The 27,697-nt window shown below is 38.6% G+C and overlaps 2 protein-coding genes across 10 annotated transcripts in view; one reads left to right on the top strand and one right to left on the bottom strand.

Moving 5' to 3' along the window:
- Nucleotides 1-7,022, bottom strand: part of SCLT1 (sodium channel and clathrin linker 1) — a 106,956-nt gene extending 99,934 nt beyond the window's left edge. For 4 of the 7 annotated variants that reach the window (XM_079770671.1, XM_079770673.1, XM_079770672.1 and 1 more), the window contains exons 1-2: nt 6,530-7,021; nt 1,956-2,023 (exon numbers count right to left, since the gene is read on the bottom strand). In XM_079770671.1, the coding sequence (XP_079626797.1) occupies nt 1,956-2,023; nt 6,530-6,563 (102 nt within the window). In that variant the 5' untranslated portion in view covers nt 6,564-7,021. Of the gene's footprint in view, nt 1-1,955; nt 2,024-3,299; nt 3,394-5,522; nt 5,710-6,529 lie in introns of those variants that run through there. The other 3 variants (XM_079770674.1, XM_079770676.1, XM_079770675.1) reach the window with 2 other exon arrangements.
- A 76-nt stretch (nt 7,023-7,098) lies between these two features.
- Nucleotides 7,099-26,966, top strand: LOC307099309 (UPF0462 protein C4orf33). 3 transcript variants are annotated; one of them, XM_079770681.1, is made up of 6 exons: nt 7,099-7,220; nt 15,504-15,693; nt 18,286-18,346; nt 21,198-21,249; nt 21,375-21,574; nt 23,729-26,966. In XM_079770681.1, exons 2-6 carry the CDS (start codon nt 15,513-15,515, stop codon nt 23,832-23,834), a joined length of 600 nt encoding a protein of 199 aa, XP_079626807.1. In that variant the 5' UTR covers nt 7,099-7,220; nt 15,504-15,512; the 3' UTR covers nt 23,835-26,966. The 3 variants fall into 3 exon arrangements, with proteins under 3 accessions (XP_079626807.1, XP_079626805.1, XP_079626806.1); XM_079770679.1 differs by having other exon boundaries at nt 7,147-7,284; XM_079770680.1 differs by lacking the exon at nt 7,099-7,220 and adding an exon at nt 9,753-9,884.
- The last annotated feature ends 731 nt before the right edge of the window (nt 26,967-27,697 follow it).

Below are 27,697 nucleotides of genomic sequence, written 5' to 3'. Positions count from 1 at the left end.
TTGGGAGCCAGCAGTCCTGGATTGTGAGAGGGATGTCTGACTGCCCAGTGGGATCAGGCCTAAATGGGCAGTCGGACATCCCTCGAGGGGCCCCAGATTGGAGAGGGTACAAGCTGGGCTGAGGGACACCTCCCCCGTGTACGAATTTTGTGCACCGGGCCTCTAGTCTATAATAATCTATAATAATAAAAGCATAATATGCTAATTAGACTGGACATCCTTCTGGACGTCCTTCCAGACGACCTTCCAGATGAAGCTGGGGCTGTGAGGGAAGCCTGGGTATTGGGTGCCTGCCGGTGGCCAGGGGGGAAGCCCGTGTCCTGGGTGCCAGAGGGAAGCCGGTGACGGAAGCTGGGGGAAGGAAGGCCTACTCTTGCACAAATTTTGTCCACTGGGGCTCTAGTATTCTATAAAACATTACACAGAAGCAAAAGAACCTGAGAATTAGAGCAAAGTTCAGAGGCTATTGGATTACAAAAGATTCTCTATCACCTAAACACTAGTTTTTTAGTTAAATGTTCATAAAAAATAACTTAAGAAAAATATATGATTAACATAGTGAATTAATGGATGGATCGTTTCAAGATCCTTGGACTCTGGTCTTTGAAAATAAAAACATAGAACAGTAGCTTAATGTTGAGTATACATTAGGGCAAAAAATATCTATAAGGATAAGAAACTAACTATTCCTTTTATAATACTTTAAAAACAATTTTCTTTTTAATACCTTAAAAACAAATTCAGTTTTAATTACAAGATTCACTTATGTCAAAAGCAAAACACTTTCTGACTGACTCAGTAGACAGCTATCACTAATCTAAGAGCTATAGTTTTTCCATTTAAAAAAAATATATTTTTATTGATTTTAGAGAGGAAGGAATAGGGAGAGAGAGAATGAAAAATCAATGATGAGAATCATGTCCCCTACTGGGGATCAAGCCCGTAACCCAGGCATATGCCCTTGATGGCCGGCAGTAGGGGGCGACCAGGCCTGCAGGGGAGGGCAGTTAGGGGTGACCAGGCTGGCAGGGGAGGGCAGTTGGGGGTGACCAGGCCTGCAGGAGAGGGCAGCTGTGGGCAACCAGGCCTGCAGGAGAGGGCAGCTGTGGGTGACCAGGCCTGCAGGGGAGGGCAGTTGTGGGCGACCAGGCTGGCAGGGGAAGGCAGTTGTGGGTGATTGGGCTCACAGGGGAGGGCATTTGGGGGCAATCGGGCCAGCAGGGGAGCACTTTGGCGTCAATCAGGTCGGCAGGGGAGTGGTTAGGGGGTGATCAGGCTGGCAGGCAGAAGCAGTTAGGGGCAATCAGGCAGGCAGGCAGGCGAGCAGTTAGGAGCCAGTGGTCCTAGAATATGAGAGGGATTTCCAACTGCCGGTTTAGGCCTGATCCCTGCAGGCCTAAACCGGCAGTTGGACATCCCCTGAGGGGACCTAGATTGGAGAGGGCGCAGGTCGGGCTGAGGGACATCCCTCCCCCCTGCATGGATTTCGTGTACCAGGCCTCTAGTATTTAAATAAAAACATACAACCAAGGAAAGAAATATTTAAAACAATGCCATGTATTATATACTACTTTGAGCTAGTCTATGCTTCTGTCATAATCTATGAAAACTCAGGTAGTTAAAGTTTACAACTGGCTGTATATTGAGAAACAATTTTAGAATGTTTTAAATCAACAATGAATTCTCACTTTAGAACTCAAACTTGTTAACACTATGCATAATATGTAAACTCCAACTCTAAAAAAAAAGGGCAGTTTCTATGATCAAAGAATTTACATTCATTAAGCAAAAATAAGCTTTTCTCCTTACAGGCATCACAGTTTTAGGTAAAATTTCAAACTGCTGTAGGCAACTTCACATAAGAATAATCCAAGGTAGAATTTATTTCAATTCATATTTATACAGATATATTTACAACCAAAGTAAAGCAGTTTGTTAGACCTTCATTTACATACCTGCACTGTTGAATATTTGGAAACATTTTCCATTTGACACTGCCTAAGAACTTCGTTTAGTCTTTGAGCTGAGAAAACAACAACAAACAATTTATAGTTCATTGGGTAATGTTCAATTTTTAAAAACTAGAAATAAAGACGTTATTATTTGATATAGCCAATGCAAAACTGCTAGCCTCCACTACTTCTTAAAATAAAATGAACCATCATTTTAAACACAGACACCAGGGGGGTAAGAGCATGAGTGGGAGGTGGGGGGACAATGGGGCGATAAGGACACATATGTAATACCTTAAGCAATAAAGAAAAAATAATTTAAAAAAATTTTATCACACCACTTTGAGTTTAAGAATAGGGCCCCTTCTACACACCTAAACCAACTATTGCCAATGGGAAAAAGAAGAACAGCTGCAAAGAACTAATTTTCCTGATCTCATAAATTTTAATTTTCTCTCTCCGCTAGCTTTCTCAAAAAAAATATTCTGCACATTTCTTTTTAAATTCCTGCTACTAGAAGTAAAAAGAGTTGAAAAGATTACTTGTAGCCATATTCTTTAGAACTGTTAAAATCTGCTGAAATTCTTTTTCAAGACAAACTTCCACATTGAGGAGAAACTGCAGGATGAAGAATCCAAATTAAGCAGGAGTGAGCAAGAGACAAAAAGGAGGTCCAGTAAGTACAAGGTGATATTTTTAATTCACAGTATAACACAGCACCTGATAAATTTACAATACTCATTCTTTCAATATCACCTGGAACATCTAAAACTGTACCAGGGCAAGTCTCAACAACTTTCAAAAGACAGAAGTCAAGGACAGCAAGTTATCTGATATAGCATAATTAAAGTGCAGTAGAGAACCAAAAAGTAAAGGGAAAAATTTCCATAAATTTTGAAGTTAAAAAATTACTTTTCAATAACCCACAGGTCTCAGGAGAAATTAGAAAACAAAGTTGAAAGTACTGTAAACTAAATGGTAGTGAAAACGTAATGCCTTGAAACCTGCTTAAAGAGAAATCTATAGCTTGAATTTCAAATATTCTAGGAAATCTTGGATATACTACGAAAAAAATAAAGACTGAGGACAATAAACTGCCATTCCATCCCCAAAAGTTAGAAAAAGAACAGTAAGGGAAATCACAAAGATTAGTCACCATCCAAAAGAAATAGAAAATAAGCATACCCAAAAGAGGATTAACAAATACAATCATTTCTTAAGTTACAGAAAAAACATTTGATGAAATTCAAGATATATTAATTATAAAGTTTTAGGAATGTAGGAACAGAATGTTCCTTAATATGATAATGGATTTCTGTATAAACATGCAACAAACATCATACTTACTAGTAAGTGTGAAAAATGTTGAAAATTTTCCCTTGGAAATTGGTAATGACAGGAGATAAGTTCTTTTGACATGTGTTCACACTCTACTAGAGGTCTAAGTTAACACAATAAGGTAAACAAAAGAAATAAAAGGTATAAAAATTTAAAAGGAATAAAAAGTTGTCATTATTTAGAGTTATATGTATGTGGTAAATACAAAAGAACAAAGATAAAACTCTTAGACTCAATAATTAAGTTTAGCAAGATTGTTAGATGCAAGTCAATATAAAGAAAGTAATTATATTTCTATATACTGGCAACATAAAGTTAGAAAATACATTTAAAGTACAATAAAAATATCAACACCCAGAAACAAGTTTAGCAAAAAATGTGTAAGACTTGCATAGAAAACTATGGAACATTCAGGAGATTAATAAATTAAAGGCCTAAATACATGGAAAGATAGTCATGGTGTCTAGGAAGGGAGAGGGAGAGAGAGTTAGAAACATCGATGAGAGAGAAACATCCATCAGCTGCCTCCTGCACACCCCCTACTGGGGATGTGCCCGCAACCAAGGTACATGCCCTTGACCGGAATCGAACCTGGGACCTTTCAGTCCGCAGCCCGACGCTCTATCCACTGGGCCAAACCAGTTAGGGCGGATATATAACTTTTAATTGATCAGATAACTCAATATAATCTACACAAATTGATCAGTAGTTTCAATGCAATGCCTATCAAAATCCAAGCATCTGTTTTTTGTAGAAATTGACAAGCTGCTTCTAAAATTTATATGGAAATGCAAAGGCCTTAGGATAGCCCAGTGGTCGGCAAACTCATTAGTCAACAGAGCCAAATATCAACAGTACAACGATTGAAATTTCTTTTGAGAGCCAAATTTTTTAAACTTAAACTTCTTCTAATGCCACTTCTTCAAAATAGACTCGCCCAGGCCGTGGTATTTTGTGGAAGAGCCACACTCAAGGGGCCAAAGAGCTGCATGTGGCTCACGAGCCGCAGTTTGCCGACCACGGGGATAGCCAAAACAACTGTGAAAAAGAACACATTTGAAAGGCTAACACTATCTGATTTTAAGAATTATTATAAAACTTCAAACATATTAATGGATCAGAATTAAGTCCAGAAATGGACCTACACAAATACAGACAATTGATTTTTAACAAAGGTCAAAGGTACTCCAATGGAGAAAGGATATTCTTTCCATTGGGCATCCATATGCAAAAAAATGAGCCTCAACCCTTACAAAATTCAACTCAAAATGGATCATAGATCTAGATGTATAACTTAAAACTACAAAACTTCTAGAAAAAAAAACACATAGAAAATCTTTGCACCCTTGGTGTAGGCAAAGATTTCTTAGATGTAACACAGATCCATAAAAAAACAAATTGAGCCGAAACCGGTTTGGCTCAGTGGATAGAGCCTCGGCCTGCGGACTCAAGGGTCCCAGGTTTGATTCCGGTCAAGGGCATGTACCTTGGTTGCGGGCACATCCCCAGTAGGGGGTGTGCAAGAGGCAGCTGATCGATGTTTCTCTCTCATCGATGTTTCTAACTCTCTATCCCTCTCTCTTCCTCTCTGTAAAAAATCAATATAATATACTAAAACAAACAAACAAACAAAAAACAACAACAAATTGAGGAATTGAACTTCACCACAATTAGAAAGTTCTGTTCCGTGAAAGAGACTGTTAAGAGAATGAAAGGAAAAAATGAGTCCATCCCCACTGTCCATAATCACCACTACAAGAACGAATTCTTCATTTCTTAGTTTGATATACAAGTCCCTCTTTGAACAGATCCCTAAGAACTATCAGATCTCCCTTCTCAGATGGAAATGGAAGAATAGTGTTCTGCAAACATGCTAGACGTTTACTAGAAGCCTGACTGGGTGTGGAATTGCCAGTGGTTATGATGTGTAACGCTGACACTTTATCATAAAGAGGCAGTGCCATGTGGAGTTGCCAGATGAAAAGTACCAAATCACACTGTCTTGAGCGAGACTCTCAAATCCCAATGGAACAAACGAAAAGAGGCAATCAAGTTCAATAGAAGCCAATGTAGAGAATGTCAGAGATGGGCTGAGTTCTTCACCACTGGTCTATAATGCTTCCAAAATGAAACCTACTGTTTCCCCCCCTATCTTCCTGGTTGCCCTCCACCTCTTTCTCCCAAACCCCCTAATCTCCAATCTCATTGTACCGACCTTAGTTCATTTCTTACCTGGATAAGTCACCTAATTGCACTGTGCTATAAGGCATGTTCCTCATAACAGCCACACTGGGCTTTCAAAATCCCAATTTGATCATGTTATTCTCAGCTGATTTCTTTTCAGTGGTTCCTGTAACCTGTGCAATGGTCCAAACTCCTGAACACATAGCAGACAAGACTGCTGGCCATCTAGCCCCATTCTTCCCTTTCAACTGCACTTGTCATTTCTCTCTATAAAGCACATTCCATCCACGCTAACCTCCTTGCAAGCTGTTAACTAAGCATATTTCTAATCTCCTCAATGTGGAAATACTGTTCCTTTTGGGGTGCCTAGTAAATTCATATTAGCACATCAAATTCCAGCCCACTGGCACCTTCCTTGACCACAGTTAATAATAAGCCTGTACAATACTAGTTAGTATTTGTTTAGCACTATGTGTCACATACAATTCCAAATCCTTTACATATTTAAACACTATTTTAATCACGCCAAGAACCTAGGAAGAAACGGAGGCAAAGGAGTTGTTAGTTGCTGCCACTTCAGTGTACTTATGGAATTTATTTATCTCCCTCCTTGATTTAAATTCCTGGAGGGTAGAGTTGTCCTCTTCACGTTGGCAGCAGCTATGCTTATATAGCTCTGGCACATAACTGAAAAAGGAGGACTTCCCTAAATGGCCAAATGGCCAGAGCTGTGCCTCCAGGGTCTGACTGCAGACAGAGAAACCCTTCCCAGCGGTGGCCCTCTAAGGTCCCAGAGCATGTGAGAAGCATAACAAACATGGTTAGTGTCTAGCAGAGTCCCGGGTAAGCTAAGGAACCTGCAAGTATTCACCAAACGGTTCTGCTCAAGTATACACACATCCTCATATAGTCCCACCAAGCTTTTCTGCAGCGGACTTCTTTAAGTTTCCACACATGTCCACGCACCCAGGAGGCATTCAAAAAACATTAGTTGGTCAACGATGACATGACATTCTTAAGGCTAAGAATTCTCAGGAAAGGAATGAGGAGCTTACTTTTCTCTCTCAGTGGGTCGATTTCCGTGGCCATTTGGATGAAATCTGAGTTTGGAGCATTCACCACCTTTCCTTTCCTCAAAAAAGACACAGGACTCGTGTGCGGGAAGACAAAACCTAGGGCGCCGCTCCGGACGTGGTCAAGCGTAGTAATCAGCACCCCACTCCTGAGGCGCCCACGGGGGCCGCGCCTCCTCCCGAGTCCCAGCCGAGTCCCTCGCTCAGGAAAGAGACTTCAGGTTTCAGGTTTGCCGGGGGCCCGCCAAGTGCATTCCGTTCCACGTTCACACAAATCTCAGCCGGGTGGGACGGGACGCGGGTGGATACAGGCGTCCCACGGGTCACTCCGGGTCGTGTCGGGCCGCCTCCCAGAGCGCGGAGGGAGCCGGCGGGCAGCCCGGGGGCGGCGTCCTCCGCGGAGTGAGTGGCGACTTCAGGATGGCCCGGCCAGAGCGGAAGTCCATGCGGCCCGCCCTGCGACTTTGAAACCGGTGCCCCGGACCGCTCCTTGGAGACGGTGATGCCGAGTGCGTCATCACGCGGGCGTCAGCGCTGACGTCATCACGCTTCCTAGCGTCCTCGCACGCTATTGGCTATTTGTCCAGCTGGGAGCGGAGCTGTGGGAAGGTGGATGACAACCAGCTGAGCCGGCAGAGTGGTGGCGGGAAAGCTGGCGGGCCTGTGTCTTCAGGTGTGGGGGACCCAGCTGGTATTTTTTTTTTTTTTTTAAGAAAACCCCCAAAATGTAACCCTAGGTAGGTTATTAAATAGATGTTTTCAATTCCCCAGTATCTTTGCTACCTAGACTTCTGGACTGGGAGAACCCGCTCCCCAAAGGGGGGAAGGGGAGGTTTGGAAAGGATTTGGGGTTCTGTGGCTGGGGGCGGGGGGTGGCCGGGGGGTTGGAGAGGCGAAACCCAGACTGGCGTCTTCAGAGGCCACACCAAGGCTGACCCGCTGGAGGATTTCTGAGTCAAAGGACTAGGTAATCTGCAGAAACGAAGTACCGTCCTAACCCTCTTGGGTCTTTGGAGGAAGGAGACAGTTGTTTGAATATTTAACTGTGTAGCAAAGAGGCATGCAGTTAGAAGTACTCCAAAGGCCCTGCAAATTCAGCAGTTGTTTCTTTAGAGATAACTTTCTTCCCCAAAAGGGGGAAAGACAAAAATTACATTTTTGCAAGGAATTAGGCAAAACTTTACATCTATGGGTGGATTACAATTACCATGATTAAAAATTGATTTTGTCTGGATTTAAACCCTATCATTTTTTTTCAACAGTTAGCATTGGAGGAAATTTCAGTGCTAGCAATATAAATGTTAACTTGAACTAGCCAATAGTTTTAGTGCTTTTTAACAGACTGTGTTTTTATGGATTGAAGTAGTTTCACTAAACAGACATGTCATAGATGTAGCTCAGTTTGGTTTTCTCTTTAACAGTTAAATTTTGTGGTCCTGTACTCATAATGTTATATACACAAAGTAATGTTAGCAGAATGTATTCAGAAATTTAAAAAATTTGTCCAATGGTGTCCAAATAGGTACGTATTTGAAGTCCTATTATGGGCTTTCTCCATATTCACTATTAAGAGAATAAGATGGTCCCTTCCTGTAAAGATTGCCTTTAATTATGGAGGTATATGTAATGAGCATACAAAAATTTAATTTAGCTTTGAGTTAGTGAAGATTGAACTTGATTTGGCTTTTAACAGCCATTAAATTAACACAAAAACTTGTTGAAAGGAGAAATTGAGTGTACAAGCTCCAACTCTTTTTCAAAGGTCAGTGTATGACTTTTTCTTCCTGAACTTCTCGCTGACTCCCCAAGGGCTTGCTTGTACCTTCTCTTACCTTTGAACCTTGAATATTGTCATATTGTGATTTACGTTGGCATGGAACAAGTAGGTATAAACTTGATTCTACATTTACACTGAAAGTTGATAAGATATATTAGTGTTGGTGAAAGCAAAGAGCAAGCACCTCCTGGATACATCCAATCCTGTATAGAAACAATAAGTCGACACTGTTGATGGAGACAGAAAATGTAGGCAAATAGGTCTATAAATACTGAAACTGCTTGGACAGGTGGAACTGAACTAACCAGAAGCAGGTGTACATCTCTAGAACACTTAACCATATTTTATTATCTCAAGGGTCAGTCAGACTACCTCTTTCATTGTTTTCTATAAGATAACCACTTCAGCTCAAAAAGCACCAATAATACCCACCAGCACAAACTTTGAAATGAATTTATTGCATGAACAGACATATAATAACTAGAATAATAGGGTAGATATTTTTAAAAGATTGTAATTAAGTGAAGATTATGAGACTGAAAATATCCTTTATACCCATGTAATTGAATAAAATGTTAAAAATTTCAGGAAAAAAGCAAGTTTATGATCAATTCATGATCAATATATTCTACATATATAACTTTAAAAAAATGAAACTGTGAAATTTAGTCCAGCTTTTTACCGCTTCTATTTTTAAAAAAATCATCTTTATTGTTGTATTACAGATGTCCCCTTTTCTATATTTATTCTGTAATTTATATGGAGCAATACAGAACTACTCCATTATTGCAGAAAGAGGTCAAGATATAAAGTCATTTGAAAATCTACCTTTTCTATATTACCAAAGACAGCAGCTGTTATTTTCTTTTAAGAAAACACCCATGCCAACAATTGCTAAACAGTCAAAGAACATTTTAGGACTTTTACTTTTCACTGTTGTTTAAATATAAATAAATATATATACTGTACTAATATGTAGATATATACAAATTTAATTCTTACAAAAACCTTTTAAGGTATGTGTTATTTTAAAATTATTTTATAACTTTCTGATTATAACAACTAGAAAGTGCCTGAATTGGGATTTGAATCAGGCACTCTGGTTCCATTGTCACCATTGTTGACCACTGTGTAGATGCCGCCCAGTAGAGTAATATAATTTACAGCTAGGGTAATATTATTTATAGATGGTATAATATAATTTCCAGGTTTGGCTTATATAGCCAATTAGCCTTTAGTTGCATTTAGTGAATTATCACTGTACATGTTCTATTTTAATCTTAAAACTTTACAGTTGATTTTAAAGTTGTTGCACAGGATTTATATTGCGGGGTTCCTCTTCCATCTAGAAACCCGCTCACACTTCAATAGAATTATTAAGAGTCTTCAGATGTTCACTGATGGTCCTTCAACATTTTTCTTCCCTAGAAAAATCGGGTGTCTGCTTCAGTCCTCCAAGCCCCGCCCCCAGAATGTGTAGGCAGCGGGGCGGAGCCTAAGCTGAGTCCTCTCTGTGAACTCAGCTGGATGTAGCAAGCTTGGTGGACGAAGAGCTTCCTGGTCTGTGCCTCTTCTTATGTTTTTGTTGTTGTTGTTTTATTTTTCATTCTCATTCCTTGCACCTTCCCCCATCCTTGTCGTTAGCTTTTTCTCCCTGGTAACTTATTCAGCTGCCTCCTCCTGCTGGCACAGTTGACTCCCTCTTTCCGCCTGACTTCCTCATTTCTCCTTTTCTCTTTTAATTGGAGGGGAAAGGGTGTGTGTGTATGTGGAGAATGGAAACGGAAAAGAAATAAGTTTTGTAGAAAACGAAAGAAAATTTCGTGGAATTTGGAAATTTTCCTTGCAAAACGTTCTGTTGATAAACACCTTTTCCATAATTCCCTTCTTTTAACCTTCGTGGAATTTCCCCCCTCTCCTAAGCTTCTAATATGCTGAGCTTCTTTCTCCTTTTTCTTCCTTCACTTCCTTTTAAATGTCATTGCATATAGGGAAAGCTTGAAAATAATTTAAAATTACTTTTGACTTTTTTTGATGAAAGAGTAATTTGAAGAATAGCAGTTAAAATGTGGGGGGAAAACAGGATTAATAGTAAACATTCTTTTAAGAAAGTTTAAGAGCCAACATAGCAAGGTGGTGATCATCTTGAATTAATATATTCTTTAAGTAATGTTCCTCATATCCATTCTGACTTTTTAGACATGTTCAGCATAAATAATATAAAGGAGAAAAGAGGTAGTTACCATACACTTTAAAGACACCTAGCCTTCCCTCTGACCAGTGTTTCTCATTGGTTAGAGTGTCTGCCTGTGCATCAAAGGGTTGCAGGTTAGATCCCCACCCCAGGTTGGGGCTCTTGCCACAGACAATGTGTCTCCTTCATCTCTCTCTCTCTCTCTCTCTCTCTCTCTCTCTCTCTCTCTTCTACTCTCTCTAAAACTCAATGAAAAAAATATCCTTGGTTGAGGATTAACAAAAGAGAGAGAGAGAGAGAGAGAGAGAGAGAGAGAGATAGCCTTAAATTAGACTTTAAAAAAGTTTTAAATTATTCATGTATTTTTGAATAGTAATGTGTATCTATCATAGTATAAATTCAAACAGGTAAAAAACAAACAAACGATAAAGTGATATAGTTGAACGTAAGCCTGCCTTCCTCCCCTGTGTTAGGCAGATCCAAAGAGGCAACCACTGCTGCCACTGGCTTGTTTATGCTTCCTGAGATAGTGTGTGCATTCACAAGCATACATGCAATTAGTCTTCCTTTTAATTAACTGAATACTTACTTTTTTGCACCTTGCTTTTTTCCACTTAGTATGCTTTAGATGTATGTATAGAGGTGCCTCACTCTTTTTAACAGCTATGTAGTTTTTCCTTGTATGATAAATTATGTTTTCTGTATCAGTCCTCTACTGATGGGTATTTAAATTGCTTACAACATTTTGTTATTCTAAACAACATTGCAGTGAATATTTTTACACTTACGTTATTTTGAATATGTGCAGGTCTAATAACTTCTAGAACTAGAATTTTTGAGGCAAAGGATATTTGCATTTTTTATTTAGATAGCTATTGAGGGGTTGCCCTTGACAAAGGCTGTGCCAGTTATGCCCCAACAGCAGTGTGTGATTGATTCTCAGTGTCCTCATTAGCATGTTATCAAACTTTCTGATCCTTGAAAATCTAAGTGAAGAATAGTAATTTATTTTTTTATTTTGCATTACTTTAAAAACAAACAATTTATTGATTTATTTCAGAGAGAGAGTGGAGGGGAGAGAGAGAAAGGGAGCAAGAGACAAAGACATTGATATGGTGTTCCACTTATTGATGAATTCGTTGGTTGCTTCTTGTATGTGCCCGGACCAGAGATTGAACCCTCAACCTTGGTGTCTCAGGTCAACACACTACACTCTAACCAACATGCTACACACTAACCAACTTCTGTCATTATAAGTGAACTTGAACATTCTGCATTTTCTTTCTGTGAATTAGCTGTTCATATCTCTACCCATTTTTCTGTTCGGATTTTGGTCTTCTCCTTATTGACTTCTAGGAGCCCTTTAAAGATTAAATAAATTAGTTATTTATCTGAAATATGAGTTGTAGAAAATTTTCTTATGGAAGCCCATTGAATAGGATCACACAAATCCTTTAATGTGTTTAGCATTTTGTGGATATGATACTTGTATGGAGAAAGAGTAAATCTACCAACACTTCCTAGTTGCTGAGCTATGTTTTGCCAGGATTGTCAAATTCCAAGTTAAGAGAATAGCATGTTCCCTCAGTATATTGCCACCAGAATCAGCTTTAATGAGCATTTCTAATATCTTGATTTATTCTTATTTCTTCCTATATGTAATAAGAAGATACCAAATTTGGGGTAGAGGATATGCTAGTAGATTTATTTTTGAAGAAGGTATCTGGATATTATAACTAAAGAAAATAAATGTATTATTAATGTTTTATTCCATGCAAGTCAGGACTAAATTCCACATACATCAAGATCAATTTATATTTATAGTCTTATCACTCACTGAGCTTATTTCAGTACTAGTGGCCGGGCGCACAAAATTCGTGCACGGGGGGGGGGGGTGTCCCTCAGCCTGACCTGCACCCTCTCCAATCTGGGACCCCTCGGGGGGATGTCTGACTGCCGGTTTAGGCCCGATCCCACAACCTGCAGTTGGACATCCCTCTCGCAATCCGGGACTGCTGGCTCCTAACCGCTCACCTGCCTACCTGCCTGATCGCCCCTAACCACTTTGCCTGCCAGCCTGCTCGCCCCCATCTGCCCCCCCACCAGCCTTCTTGCCACCAACTGCCCCTCCCCACCAGCCTGCTTGCCCCCAACTGCCCCCCCGCCGGCCTGATTGCCCCCAACTGCACCCCTGCCAGCCTGCTTGCCCCCAACTGCCCCCCCCAGCCTGCTCGCCCCCAACTGTTCCCCCCACCAGCCTGCTTGCCCCCAACTGCCCCCCTTGCCGGCCTGATCACCCCCAACTACCCCCCTGCCAGCCTGCTTGCCCCCAACTGCCCCTCCCCCACTGGCCTACTCGCTCCTTACTGCCCCCCCTGCTGGCCTGCTTGCCCCCAACTGCCCCCCTTGCCGGCCTGATCACCCCCAACTACCCCCCCCACCAGCCTACTCTCCCCCAACTGCCCCCCCACCAGCCTGCTTGCCCCAACTGCCCCCCCACCAGCCTGCTTGCCCCCAACTGCCCTCCCCTCCTGGCCTGATCACCCCTGACCACCTCTGCCTCGGCCCAACCACCATGGCTTTGTCTGGCAGGTCTCCCAGTCTAATTAACATATTACTCTTTAATTAGTATAGAATAGAGGTCTGGTGCACAGGTGGGGGCCGGCTGGTCTTCCCTGAAGGGGGTCCTGGATCAGGGTGGGGGTCCCCTTGGGGGGGGCGGGACCAGCCTGGGCGAGGGGCCTGGGGTGGTTTGCAGGCCAGCCATGCCTCCATTGGGGTGGGGATCTCCACTGGGGTGTGTGGCCGGCCTGGGTGAGGGGCTGAGGGCCATTTGGGGGCTGTTTGCAGGCTGACCAAGCCCCCAGCTTTGTCTGGAAGGACGTCCAGAAGTTCTCCGGAAGGTCTCCCAGTCTAATTAGCATATTACTCTTTTATTAGTATACATTGTTGAACTTATCCTTTTCTAATATGCTTTCACTTGGAAATGGGTTGTAATACCAGAACTACTTTTTAATTTTAGAGGTTACCCCCATTGACTCCCTCCAGCCTCCCCCTCCCCACACCCTTGCCCCAGGCCTTCAGCACCCTATTGTCTGTGTTCATGGGTTATGCATATATGCATACAAAGTCATTGGTTGATTACTTCCCACCCTCCACCCTCCCCTGCCTCCCCTCGAAGATTCCACGCTCTGTTTCATGCTTCCAATGTTTATTGATTTTAGAGAGAGAGGAAGGGAGAGAGGGGGAGAGAGAGATAGAGATAGAGGTAGAGGTAGAGATAGAGATAGAGATAGAGATAGAGATAGAGATAGAGATAGAGATAGAGATAGAACACTAATGTGAAAGAAACATCTATCGGTTGCCACCATATGCACCTGACCAGGTGTAGAAACTGCAACCTAAGTATGTGCCCTGACTGGAAATGGAACCTGCAACCTTTTCGTGTATGGGATGATGCTCCAACCAACTGAGCCTGGCCAGGGCACTACATACTTTAGCAAAAGGTTTTCAGAGATGTTGGATTCCTTATGTGATACAGAGCTTATATATTTGGATCTTACAATGCTTGACACATAGGTAGTACTCCATAGATATTTAATGAAATTAATGCATTCAAAATTTAGTACTTTACTACTTGCAGTAAAAATAACATATGAAACAAGGAAATGCCTTCAAAGATTTCAGATATATAAATTACAGTCTGAAAATATCATCATTTACTAATCAACATTCTCCTCTGAACATGGCATATGAATCTAGTATAATTTGGAGAATTCACTACCCCTAAAATAAGGTTTTCATCTCCCTCCAGATTCCTAAAATGACTTTATCTGGGTAAACATGGTTGGCATTGGTTCACTTTCTTGATTTGCCCGCTATGTGACCTTTGACAAGTCAGTTTCTTCTTTTGTACTGAGGATAATAATAGCTCATCTGCTAGTTTCTAGTGAAATTAAATCAGATAATGTTTATAAAATGCCCAATTTATAATTTTAATTAATATGTAATTTTATTAGCATAATACTGTATTCTTCAATTTAATATTTGGAAAAACAACATAAAATGCAAATACTGCTTGTGTCACTTTTTGATATTTCAAGTGTTAAATGACCAAATTGCTTGATTAATCTCTTTTCACCCTTAGAAAAATGGAAAAAGAATCTGTCAGCATTTAAACTTTGAAATAGACTAAGAAGCCCAGCAATTAGTGGGCTTAGAGGTTGAGCGTTGACCCAGGAACCAAGAGTTCATGGATTCGATTCCCGGTCAGAGCACATGCCCGCAGTGAGGGCTCGATCTCCAGTAGGGGATGTGCAGGAGGCAGCCAGTCGATGATGTTTCTCTCTCGTGCATGTTTCTGTCTCTCTATCCCTCTATCCCTCTCCCTTCCTCTCTCTTTAAAAATAAATAAAAACACATTAAAATTTTTAAAAAATAGATTAAGAACATCTATATTCTGAGAACAAGGAACTAACCTTCAAATAGTTGGAGTCCCCATTCCCCCCCAAAAAACAGGGTTTTAACCAAAAGAATAGGTATTAACAGAAATGCTTCTGCTGATTGATAGAATATTTTAATCAAATTGAATTTTATTTTAAAGATCTTGGTTCTCAAGGGACCCAATGGTTTAGACACCTGCACATTTTACAGTAAATGACAAAGAATGTCATAAAAACTCAAAATGCTTATAGTTGTTAAGTACATGAACCATTTCTGCAGTGGGCTTATAGTTGTAAAAAACAATTTTGGTCTAGACTTAAACTCTCAAAGCTTTTGGGGTCCAACTACCTATTTTTGGTAAAACTCAGTGTCCATTATTTTGCCATAACACAAATGGCCTTTGGACTCTCAGAACCGCCTTCTCGTCACTCTGCTATCGTCCTGCTTGGCTTACTGGAAATTTTCACTTCATTTCTGACTAAAGGAAACATTTCTGTATTGTTAAAGAGTTTGTTTTAATATATCTGTTTTTTTTTCTTTAGAGTCTAAAGATGGATTTTAAAATTGAACACACTTGGGATGGTTCTCCAGTGACGCATGAGCCAGTGTTTGTCAGGCTGAACCCAGGTGACGGAGGAGTGATGTTGAAAGTTAGTGCTCCATTTTTCAATAATCCTCCAGCCCCGCTTGGAGAACCAGGAAAGCCTTTCAACGAACTGTGGGATTATGAAGGTAAGTGGAAGTATGGTGTTTTATTGCAAACATAAATCTTTTTATAATAACCTCTCACAGAGCTATTATTTTATCTTGCTGTAAGGAAGTGAGTGCTTCTGAGCAACTGACATATGCAGTGTGTGATATTTCCTACCAATCTCTCATTCTGACTTTTTCACCATTACCTATGCGACTTCAACTCTATAACTAGAACAGTGAAAAATGGCAATTACAAATCCAGACTTCTAAATTGCTGCCATATGTCCTTCTTTTACTTCTGTTACCTAGTCTGAGAAGAGTTCAGCATTCTTGTTTTGTCTTCAGATTGCCACTTTAACCTTATAAACTTTCTTTATGGAAGTTTGAGGGTGTTTTACTTATTATAGAAACACCATCAACTTCAATATGAAATGTAGTTTTTATTTTATATGTACTAACAAGTAATCTCACATATCAAACGAAGGTTAAAAGACGCCATAAAATTACACTTTCAGGTTTGCTATATGATCCCCGTTTAATGTCTCCTAATTAAACTACCAAACTTATCTTTCTAAAAGACTCTTTATGATGCCATTCCCCAGATCACAAACCATTACTATCCCTGAGATAAAGTTCAAATCCTTCCTATAAACTTTCTGGGGACTCATGAATGGGGCTATCATATTCAACCAAAACCTTATGATTTCTAAAAGGCTACTATCCATGTTACTATCCATTCACATTCTCACCCATGTACCTTTTCTCATTCCTTCCTGCCTCTAATGCACATAGTTCAAGGTCTAAATTAGGTTCCATTTATTCAAAGAAACCTTTTTTTTTTTTAATTGATTTTAGAGAGGGTTGGGGAAAGAGAGAAAGAGAAACAGCCATGTGAGAGAGATTCAGTGTTCAGTTGCCTCTCAAATGCGCCCTGACCGGGGATTGAACCCACAACCTAGGTATGTGCCCTGGCCTGAAATTAACCCATGCCCTTCCAGTGCACAGGACAACACTCCAACCAACTGAGCCATATCGTCTAGGACCAAAGAAACCTTTGATGATTCTTCTAGTCCCTACTAACATCTACTTTTCTCTATACCATCTGTATGGCATGCATTTTGTCAAGATCCTAATATATAAAAAGGCAGGGGGGCAGTTGGGGGTGACCAGGCTGGCGGGCGGGGGGGAGCAGTTAGGGGTGACCAGGCTGGCAGAGGGGGCAGGTGGGGGTGACCAGGCCAGTTAGGAGCCAGGTGAGCAGTTAGGAGCCAGGGGTCCCGGATTGGAGAGGGTACAGGCTGGGCTGATGCCCCCCCCCCCCCCCCGTGCACAAATCTCATGCACCAGGCCTCTAGTTAATTTATAAAATGTTAACCATATGTTTTCTCTATACAGAGCTTGTATATATCAGCTTCCCATTGGTATACACACCAGTGTGACTTATCTACTCAACAGGTCCCAAACTCAACTTATCCACTTTTCTCATAAACCTGCTCTTTCCCTAATTGCCCATTCTCAATCAATGGCAGTCAAATACATCAAATCACTGAATATAGAAATGTGAATTTTTTCCAAGATATTCTCTCTCACTCTCTATGTTTGGATTTATCTACTAAGTCCTACCAATTTTCCCTCCTAAATGTTTCTCTATTTCAGTATCCCTTCTTCATTCCCATCATCTCTGCTATAGGTTAGGCCTTCATCATCTTTTACCTCAAATAGGACAGAGACTTCTAAATAGTCTTTTTGCCCTTAAGTTTATCTTTCTCTCTTAAAAGCCAGAGTGATCTATCAATAGGGGAATAAAGGGGACATCTGTAATACTTTCAACAATAAAGGGGACATCTGTAATACTTTCAACATTTAAAAAGAAAAAAAAATTAAAGTCATCATTCAGCTACTTAAAAACCTTCTCAGGCTTCTGCTCCTCCCCAGATAAGTTCTACTCTTCTTAATATGATTTCTATATACCATTTTTCATGACCTGGCCCCTTATTCTCTTTGCAGCATCACTTATTAATACATTGAAAGGTTTGCTTATTTGCTGATTTGGTTATTGCTCTGTAGCCTACTTGTCAAATATCATGGATATCTTTTCATATCAAAAAATATTTAACTGTTTTTGATTTTTAATGGTTACATACATAGAATACATAAATTCCATAATTTATATGGTAGCTTTTTTATATAATAGAAGATTTATTTATATAATAGGCAATGATCCTATGTAATAGGAGATAATCATTTAGATAATATCTAATTTTTGAGCAATACTTTGATGACTAGCATTATATTTACTTATTTTTCTAGTTATCTGATTATTTCCTTAGGATAAATTTCCCAAAAAAGATAACTGGCCTAAAGTCTATATGATAATGTTGATTTCTTTACAACCTCACCAGCACTAGGCTTTATTCATCTTTTTAATTTATGGCAATCTGATATGGGAAAATTTGATGGTGACTTATTTCTAAGCAACATCTATTTATTTTCTTTGTTCCTTTTCCTACTGAGGATACAGCTATAATTAAAAATAATGAGTTAATTTATTTTATACTTTAAAGGAATAAATAAGTAATTTATTGTTGAAGCATAATTAAATTCTCAATATATTATATCTGTTTTCAATAGTTGTAGAAGCATTTTTCTTGAATGACATAACTGAACAGTACTTAGAAGTTGAACTTTGCCCGTAAGTATAAAATTTTTTTTTCTAACTCATTACTATGTAACTTGAACACATTGTTTTCTAGTTATAAATCATGTGGTCATAGTAAAAATTTACTAATTTCAACAAACTAGGGCAAATGCCAATCTGAACTATGTATAATTTCTTATTTTCAAATAACTGTATAATTTAAAATATATGTTTAAAACAGGTTTGGCAAAAGTAGGTTTAAATTTGTGAGTATGCAAAACAGAGTTTATTCTTATATTATTATTTATTAATTATTGTATTATTTCCCATACAAACAATTGTAAGCCTACTTTTGTCACACCCTGTATATATTATAGATATTTGAAAATAGTATGTTGATGTTATTTTCATTTTACTATGTAGTTGGTCTTTTTAATAAATTTGAAAATAATTTTTTTGCAAAATGAAATATTATTATAAAACAGAAACTCATTATTTATTCTAAAAATTGGCGTTATGTCCTAGCTACTCAGAAATAAAGGGAGACATATAGATATAATAAATTAAACTAATTTATGAAAACGTTTCTTTTAGGAAATTTTTTAATAACTAGATTACACTTTCATTTTATGTATTTGTTAATAATGTATTCATGTGTTTCTTCATTTAGTCCTCATTTTTTAAAATTTAAATTCTTTATTCTTTAAAGTATTAAATGAGTCTCCTTTTTCCTTCATTGACCTCTTCCTGGCCCGCCCACCTCCCAGCACAAGCCCTCACCCCCCTATGCCTGTGTCCATTGGTTATACTCATGTGCATGTATACTACTCCTTTGGTTGATTTCTTACCCCCTCACCCCCCGCCTTCCCTCATAGGTTGTACAATAGTCCTCATTTATTTATTGAGTGTGTACTATGTCACTTTGAAGTGCCAGGGATAAATCACACATGTTTTTTTCTAGATTCATTTAAAGTGTTAACCTGGGACTCTCTTTGTTCAAATTTAACCATTCCTTTGGGAACCTTCTTTACCTGGTTGACATTATTTGTCCTGTAGATATGAAAAAGTGAATTTGTGCCCACCTCTCATCTATATTATAACAAATTTTAAGTTAGTAAAATATTGAGTAATGAATATTTTTTTTGTATTGTGATTATCATTTTAAATGGCATTTAAATGTCTTTCAGTAGCTAATATCCATTAGCCTTTGTCTCTTTGTAGGCTGGGCAGAAAGTTCCAAACAATCAATTTAAATAAGATTTTAGATATAATTTTCTTTTCCCTTAATTTAATTTTTTTGCTAACTCTAATGTGGAAAATGTAGCTGTTTCCAATTATATTTTTCAGAGGAATAACCTTGTATCTTTGTATGTTACCTTTAAACTAACATGCCAAAATATTTTATTGAAAAATATGATTGTCATAAACTGTGACATGAGGAAAAAAAATATTCACCCATTGTGTGATTATTTTCATCATGCAAGTGAGAAAGCTAAGGCAAATAGATTTATAACTTGTCTACAAGACAGTAAAGAACTTGGATCTACTAGAATTCTAAAGTTTCATCCTTGGTTTTACTTTTATTAGATAAAAATACCAGTTTATTTTCATAAAGAGATTACTTAGCACTGTATGAATATGATAATTAGATTCCCTTTTGGTAAGATATTACATAATAACTATTATGTACAAAATAAATAAGTTCTAAAAATTAAAAAAATCCTTAAAGTAGTTTGGTTTCATATATATCAGGACAGTCAATAATCAAGAATCAAGGTTTTGCTTCAGGCAATCAATTCCTGTGGCAATTAATCTCTAGGAAAACAATGTGAAGAATATTGTTGTTTTCATTTACAAGAACTTTTACTTCTCCTAGGATATTATTAAGCTTGCATCATAACAATAAAAATAAGCAGAGGAAAGAATACTTGTCATGTGTTAGAATAGTTTTCTGAAGGAAATCCTCCCTGAAAAGCTCACAATAGACTATATGTATAGAAGTGTTTAGATATAGTCTTTTCCAGAGACAATAAATTTATTTCATGTAACTACTCGAAAATCTTTGATTCTTATTGACCCGGCTAATCCCAATTATGCTCTTTTATTAGAGTTTCCTTTTGAGGATATGTTGTGTTTCTCTTTGAAAATGTGACATTGGTGTCTGAACTAATGGTAGAAAGCAGGAAAACACAAGAGGCAGATAGATACAGTTTTAAACAATCTATATTTTATATTTTCTTTATTCCTAATGAGCTTCAAGACAGTTTTCTTATAGAAATAACCTTTAGTTAAAGTTGTTGGATTCATCTAGAAATTGGTGCCAGCTTCTCTTAGGGTACTTTTGTTTTTGAAACTAGTTTTATTATAAATGCCAAATACTATAATATCCCTCACCCCTTTGCTGAGTTTTCATCTTCTAACTGACTGAAATCTTTTATATATTTTATATTTAAATAATATAAAAAGCAATCTGAACATGTGTAACTTTTTACTTTAATTATCTGGAAAATGATGACATTTCTAAGTAACTGAACACACTGGCTCTTCCTATAATTATCCAGTATTCAATTTGCATCTTTTAAAAAAAAATTGATTTCAGAGAGGAAAGTAGAGGGAGAGAGAGATAGAAACATCAATGATGATAGAGAATCATTGATTGGCTGCCTCCTTCACGCCCCCTACTGGGGACCAAGCCCACAACTCGAGCATGCGCCCTTGACCAGAATTGAACCTGAGACCTTTCAGTCAACAGGCCAACACTCTATCCACTGAGCCAAACTGGCTAGGGCCATCTTTTAATTATTTGGAAATTTAGTTAAAATACACACATTGCAGATATAAAGAATAGTGAAGAAAATAATGTTTGTTTCTTTCAAACACTCATGAGGAATTTTAATTTCCACAGCCATGGACAACATTTGGTGCTTTTATTATCTGGAAGAAGAAAAGTGTGGAAAGTAAGTAAATAAGAATATGAGACAAAGTTCTTAAGTAGAAGATCTGTGTATATATTATAATATTTAATATATATGTTTAACTTATAAATCTGAATTTACCTTTTATATTTTACATATTTCTGTAGCAAGAACTTGCTCTATCCTTCGAAGTGTCCAGAGGAGAGACAAAATGGGAAGGCAGAGCTTATCTTCCTTGGAGTTATTTTCCATCAAATGTGACGAAATTCAATTCATTTGCAATTCATGGATCAAAAGATAAAAGAATCTATGAAGCTCTTTACCCTGTACCTCGGCATGAACTGCAACCAGGACAAAAACCTGATTTGTAAGTAGAAAATGAATGAAGATATGTTCCAACTGTGAGGGTTTTTGGAAATTAATTTTTGGTAGAGCAGTGATAACATTTTTTGGTCAAAGGAGACATGTGTACAAGCACCTAGTAGGGTACTGTGTTCCCTGATGGTTCTCAGTAAATACTTGACAGACTGTGGACACGCTTAGTCTCTCTCACTGCTGTAAGTATAGCACATAAGTTTCCATGGCAATATGAGACAAATCTTGCTTAGTGAATATTGCAACAGCTGGTATAGAAGTATTGTTACAAAATCATTTATGATCCCTTTTAGAGCTAACTGGGCAGAGACATTCAAATTCTTGGTGTGAACAAAGGGTTAATAAATTATTTCCCTTGCTCCTTGAGAATATGACCTTCAATTAACTCTCTAGCTGTCTTCCCTTGGTAACCTTATAAGGATAAAAATGTCAACTAGGTTTCTAAGCAACATAATAATAAAGATGACTCCTAATTGCTAAATTGCATCTGGACAGATAGTTTTATGAATAAATTATAAATACCTGCTGGGGACAGCATCGCTTTGGGATAACAGTCATATTCCCTGTGGAGACCCTAGAAGCTATGCCTGTGGACTTACTACAAGAGATATTGGCTCCTGTGAGCACTAGGCATGTAAGCCCAGGTATCTCCTACACTTGCCCAATTTGAAGCTGTCACCTAAGGAGAATATAGCTCCTGTCCAGCCGTATGAATATCTCATGGATTGCAGTGAGCTCTACTCCCTTGGGAAAGCCAGATCCTGTCCTAGGGCAAGCTGGGATTCCTGCTCTCTAGCTCTCTGAGTGTACTCTGTGTGGCCGAGACAGTCTGGCGAATGTGTGTGTTCAGAAGAGCTAACAGAGACATCCTAGTGGAAATGGGGTCCTTTCACAGAGTGATAGGAAAGCATTCTTGAGACCCATGTATGGGAGGATGAAGCAGTGGTAAGATTTATTATAGAAGCAAAATCAAAGGATTGCCCTGGATTCAGCTGTGTCCTGCTGTGAAAGAAGTCCAGCCTTGTCTTCATCAAGTCAAGAGCAAAGGCCACTGCCCATAAATTCTGTGCCATTGGTTCAGTCAAGTTCAGTCCCTGTCTTCACTGACTTGCCTAGTCTGTGTTTCCAGCTGTGCTCTGGCTGGCGCTGTGCCATGGTCACCATCTTGGCCCCTATTGCACAAGCGCTTACCTCCCCAGCACCATCTTGGCTTCTACTGGGCATGTGTCTAGCAGAGGAATTTCTCCAGCTGTTTTTATTCTTCCCCTGGTAATGACCAATAATGGACCTTCCTGTCCTCTTCAGGGATTAGGCCCCAATGCAGCAGTCCCCTCAGGAGCCTATGAATGCTCAGCCTCCTACTGAAGCAGGCTCAGTGTCCGATTCAGCTTCTTAGTTTATTATACTTAACTAGAGGCCCGGTGCACGAAATTCATGCACGGGTGGGGGGGGCGGATCCCTCAGCCCAACCTGTACTCTCTCCAATCCAGGAGCCATCAGGGGACGTCCAAGGCCAGTTTAATCACAATCCTGCCTAAACTGGCAGTTGGACATCCCTCTCGCAATCCGGGACCTGTGGCTCCTAACCGCTCACCTGCCTGCCTGCCCTAACCACTCTGCTTGCTGGCCTGATTCCCCTAACTGCTCTCCCCTGCCGGCCTGATCCCCCTAACTGCCCTCCCCTGCTGGCCTGGTTGCCCCTATTAACTTTTTTTAAAAATCTTATCCCCTTCACACACAATTGTATTTGACTTCCTTATTGGCTTCTCCCTCTCACGCAATTTTTCTCTCTCCTTTATGGTTACTTTTAAAATAGTAGTTCACATTACTGATATAAAGTATATCAAAGTTTAAATGTAAAAACATCTGTAAAAATATAATATGATTTGTTTAAGGCTAGATGGAATGAGTCAGGTTTTGAGGGTAGATTTTAAGTGCTTTGGGATGTGGGTGAATGTTTTCAGAGCTTAATGTTTGAGAGCTAGAGTGAGAATATTATACATACAGAATATATCTTACCTTTGGTGTTCTTAAAAATAGAATGTTGTCCTATCACAAATGTGACAGAATGAATAGCCTTTCAGGTCACCTATTTCTCAAATGCATAATTCATTTCAATTCCCACTTTCTTTTTCTTTGCATTTAGCCACCGTCTGGAATACTTCAAGCCTTTCAATTTTAACACACTGCTTGGAGAAGAATGGAAACAACCAGAATCTGACCTGTGGCTAATAGAGAAACCTGATGTATAGGAGTATAGTAGATGACCATATCAATCATTTCTTCTCTATACTTTTTAAGGTAAATCATCCTATATAATAAAAGCATAGTATGCAAATTGTCCCCTCAACTGGGAGTTGTCTAGGAGTTCGACAAGAGGGTGGGGCCGGCCAGGGGGAAGGGAGGGAGGCCCGGGCCAGCAGCCAGTAGCCACTAGGGGCCCTACCAGTGCATGAATTTTGTGCACTGAGCCTCTAGTAATAAATATAGTCTCTTTGAAGTATAATGTGAAAACATTTCAACAATAAATATTTTCATAAAGGTCAATGAAAATATAGTATCTCTCTGAAAAATTTTGTATAAATTAACAAGAAAATGGAAAGTTTATAGATTATTTTATCTATAAAGTTAAAATTTTTCTTATAGTCATTTAGTCCAGGAGCCACAGTGTCAATGAGTTCTGTCATCTTTGCATCACCCTTACACCAAATATCCCTGACTCTGTCAATAAAATCATTATTTCTCTTCCCACTTCCCTAAACCTTAGCTAGCCAGCCTGAAATAGGAAAATCTTATTTTCACACTTTTGAACTCCATGTACATTAATTCTTTACTCAGAATCTTTTGTCCATTCTTGAACTGGGTAGAAAACAAGTATACATTTCAGTCGAACAGGAAATTACATCTGTTAAGGCATCATTAAGATACATGTGTTATTTAAATTAGCTATTTTTCCTGTCTTATGACTATTTTTACTTTGTAGAAGAAATGGAATTCAGGTAACAGCTTCTGCTTTTATTTATAAAGAAATGCCATTTTCTGAATGCTAGTAAACAATGTGTTGAATTACTCATTTTATTTTGTAAACATCAAAACATCATGGTCTACAATTTTTAAAATTTCTCTTATAATGTATTTCAGAGCTAGAAGCCATTTAGTAAATCATTTGTGAACTTCTCTACCTGTTCCTTCTCCAGCATTCTAAACTCAAAAATTAGCAGTTTTACAGAAGAAACTTTAAAAAAATAAATCTTTATTTTTGAAAGTATTACATATAGCCCCCTTTCCCCACATCGACACTTTCTAACTCAACCCTGCCCCCCGCCCCAGGCCTTCACCACACTATTGTCAGTATCCATGGGTTATGAATATATGTTGTTCTTTGGTTGATCTCTAGAAACTTGATTACATAGGCAGATACCTAGTTCCTACCCACTACATACTTTCTCCTGTTCTTTACTGACAGAACATTAATTTTTAGGGGCTCTACTAAAAAACTACATTTTCCCAGATTCCTTTGCAGATAGAAATGACTCTCTAAGACCGTTCACATCAATGAGAGATGAGTATATAGTGTTTGGTGGGGCTTAAAGAAAAGATGCTTTAAAGATGAAAGACTCAGCTGCCATACACATTTTGTCCTTCGCCCTCCCCTTCCTTTTTGATGAGTTGCAGAATGGATCCCTGAGGTAACACACTAGCTTCATTGTTAACAAGGAGCCAACCCAGGGATAAGTAGTTGAGTAGAAAGACAAGGAGCCTGGGTTCTGAACTATGCAGTAGAGTAATCTATCTGGATTGTCCAGCTATACAGGAGAGAATAAATATCTAATTTGTTTCCCCAAAGTGATCTATTGATTCAATGTAATCCAAGTTTAAAATCCTAGAAGGCTTTTTGGGGATAGAAATTGACAAGCTGATTCAAATTTTGTGTGGAAATGCCAAAACAATTTTGAAAAACACAATGAAGTTGGAAGACATATACTAACTGAATCAAGACTTGTCACTAATCTTCAGTAGTGAAGCAGTATGACCTTAGCATAAATTTAGACAAATATATCAATGGAACAGATAGAGAAACCAGGAAGAGAACTATAGAGTCAGTTGACTTGTGACAAAGGTGCCAATGCATTTAAGAGGGAGAGGATAGTCTTTTCAACAAATGGTGTTGGAATCACTGGGGAAAATATGAAAAAAAAAGAACCTTGACCTCCGTCTAACATACTCAAAAAAAAAAAAAAAAAAAAAAACCACAAAAAAAAACCAACCAGAACCTAAGTGTAACTGGTGAAATAAAAAATTCTGGGAGAAAATCTTCACAATCTGAAGAAAACAAATTTCAAATAGGACATAAAAAGCACTCACTAAAATAGAAAAAAAAAATAAATAAATTGGACTTCATCAAAATTAAAAGCTTCTCATCAAAAGTCTTCAGTGAGAATGTGAAAAAGCAAGCCAAAAATTGGGATAAAATATTCAAAATACACATATCTGCCAGAGGACTCTTACCCAGAATATGTAAAGAACTGAGTATCAGTAATAAAAAGACAAGTCAGTTAAGGAGCAAGAGTTGAACAGACACTTCCCAGAGGAAAACATACAAAAGGCCAATCAGTATATAGAAAGGCTCACAACCTCACTTATCAAAGAAATGTGAAAACCACAGGAAGATGCTACTGAGTGACTAAAATTACAAAATACGCAATGGCTAACTGGCTAAAAACAAACAAACAAACAACAACCCTGAAATACCAACCTTAATGAGAACATGGAGTAACTGGAATTTTTCAACATTGTGGGTAGCAATGTAAATGGTACAACTACTTGGGAACTATTTGGCCATTTCTAGTATAGTTAAATATATTCCTACCCTATGACTGAGCAGTTTCATTCTTAGATATATACTCAAGAAAAATGAATGTTCTTAGCAGCTTTATTCAAAACAGCACCAAACTATAGACAATGAAATTTCCATCCCCAGGAGAATGGATAATCTGATGGAATACTACTGGTAAAAAAGAATGGCCTGTTGATGCATGCAAAAACCTAGATGAATTTGAAAAGCATTATGCTGAGAAAAATAAATCAGAGAGAATATACTGTATAATTATTTTTATGTGAAAGGTCAATTATAGGCAAAACTAGGCTATCCTGAATCAGAACCACAGCTGCTCTGCAAAAGGGCAAGGGATTCAAATGACCTGGAAAAGGGCATGAGGGAATTTTCTGGGTTGAAATGTTTTGTATTTTGATCTGGATGATGGTATATATCTGCATACATTTGTCGACATTCCTCCAGCTGTATATATTTTAAGATTTGTGGTTGTACTATATGTAAATTATTCCTTAATAAAATGCTGTTATAAAATAAGCTATAAATAAAATGGTGTTCACTTCAAGTTTATGCCGTTCCATTAAATAATCATTAATGCTGGTTAAATGTGACTTATCAACTGACTTTTTTTTCTTTCAGTTATTAATATCTTCTCTATATGAAAAGAGCTGGTGTAAGATAAATGCTGATTTTTACAAGAGGCACTATAACTACATATCATGGTGACAGTGTTAGGCATCTTTGATTAAATACAAGAGTTATATTAGCAACTAACTAATTTGATATAGTAACAATCTTCCAGTTTTGGATAGGAAAGGCATATTTTAAATAATCTAGGGTGATTTATTTATGTTACCTGAAATAATTTTATAAATGCATATAAAACTCTCAGGACAAAAAAATAAGATAATTTTAGAGTATCTCGATTTTAGAAATGAATCAATCACTATGAATTATAGGTTCAGATATAAATCATATATATATATAAAACCCTAATATATGCAAATAGACTGAACGGCAGAACAACCGAACGACCGAACAACCAGATGCTATGATGTGCGCTGACTACCAGGGGCACGCACGGAACATGGCGGGTGTCGGCAGCAGGCGTCAGAGCATGGAACATGGTGGGCATCGGCTGTGGCAAGATTGTGGACCAGGTGAACGGGGGTGCCAGACCAAGGCGGGGCACCGGTCGCTGTCATTAAGGCGAGCCTCGTGGTTACTGAAAATTTTTTGCTCCTGCGCACCATGGTCCCGCCGGGTGCTTGCACCTGCTGC

This window comes from Cnephaeus nilssonii (assembly GCF_951640355.1).
Source record: "Cnephaeus nilssonii genome assembly, chromosome: 5".
Taxonomy (NCBI): Eukaryota; Metazoa; Chordata; class Mammalia; order Chiroptera; family Vespertilionidae; genus Cnephaeus; species Cnephaeus nilssonii.
This window is presented reverse-complemented; position numbering and strand designations above follow the sequence as displayed.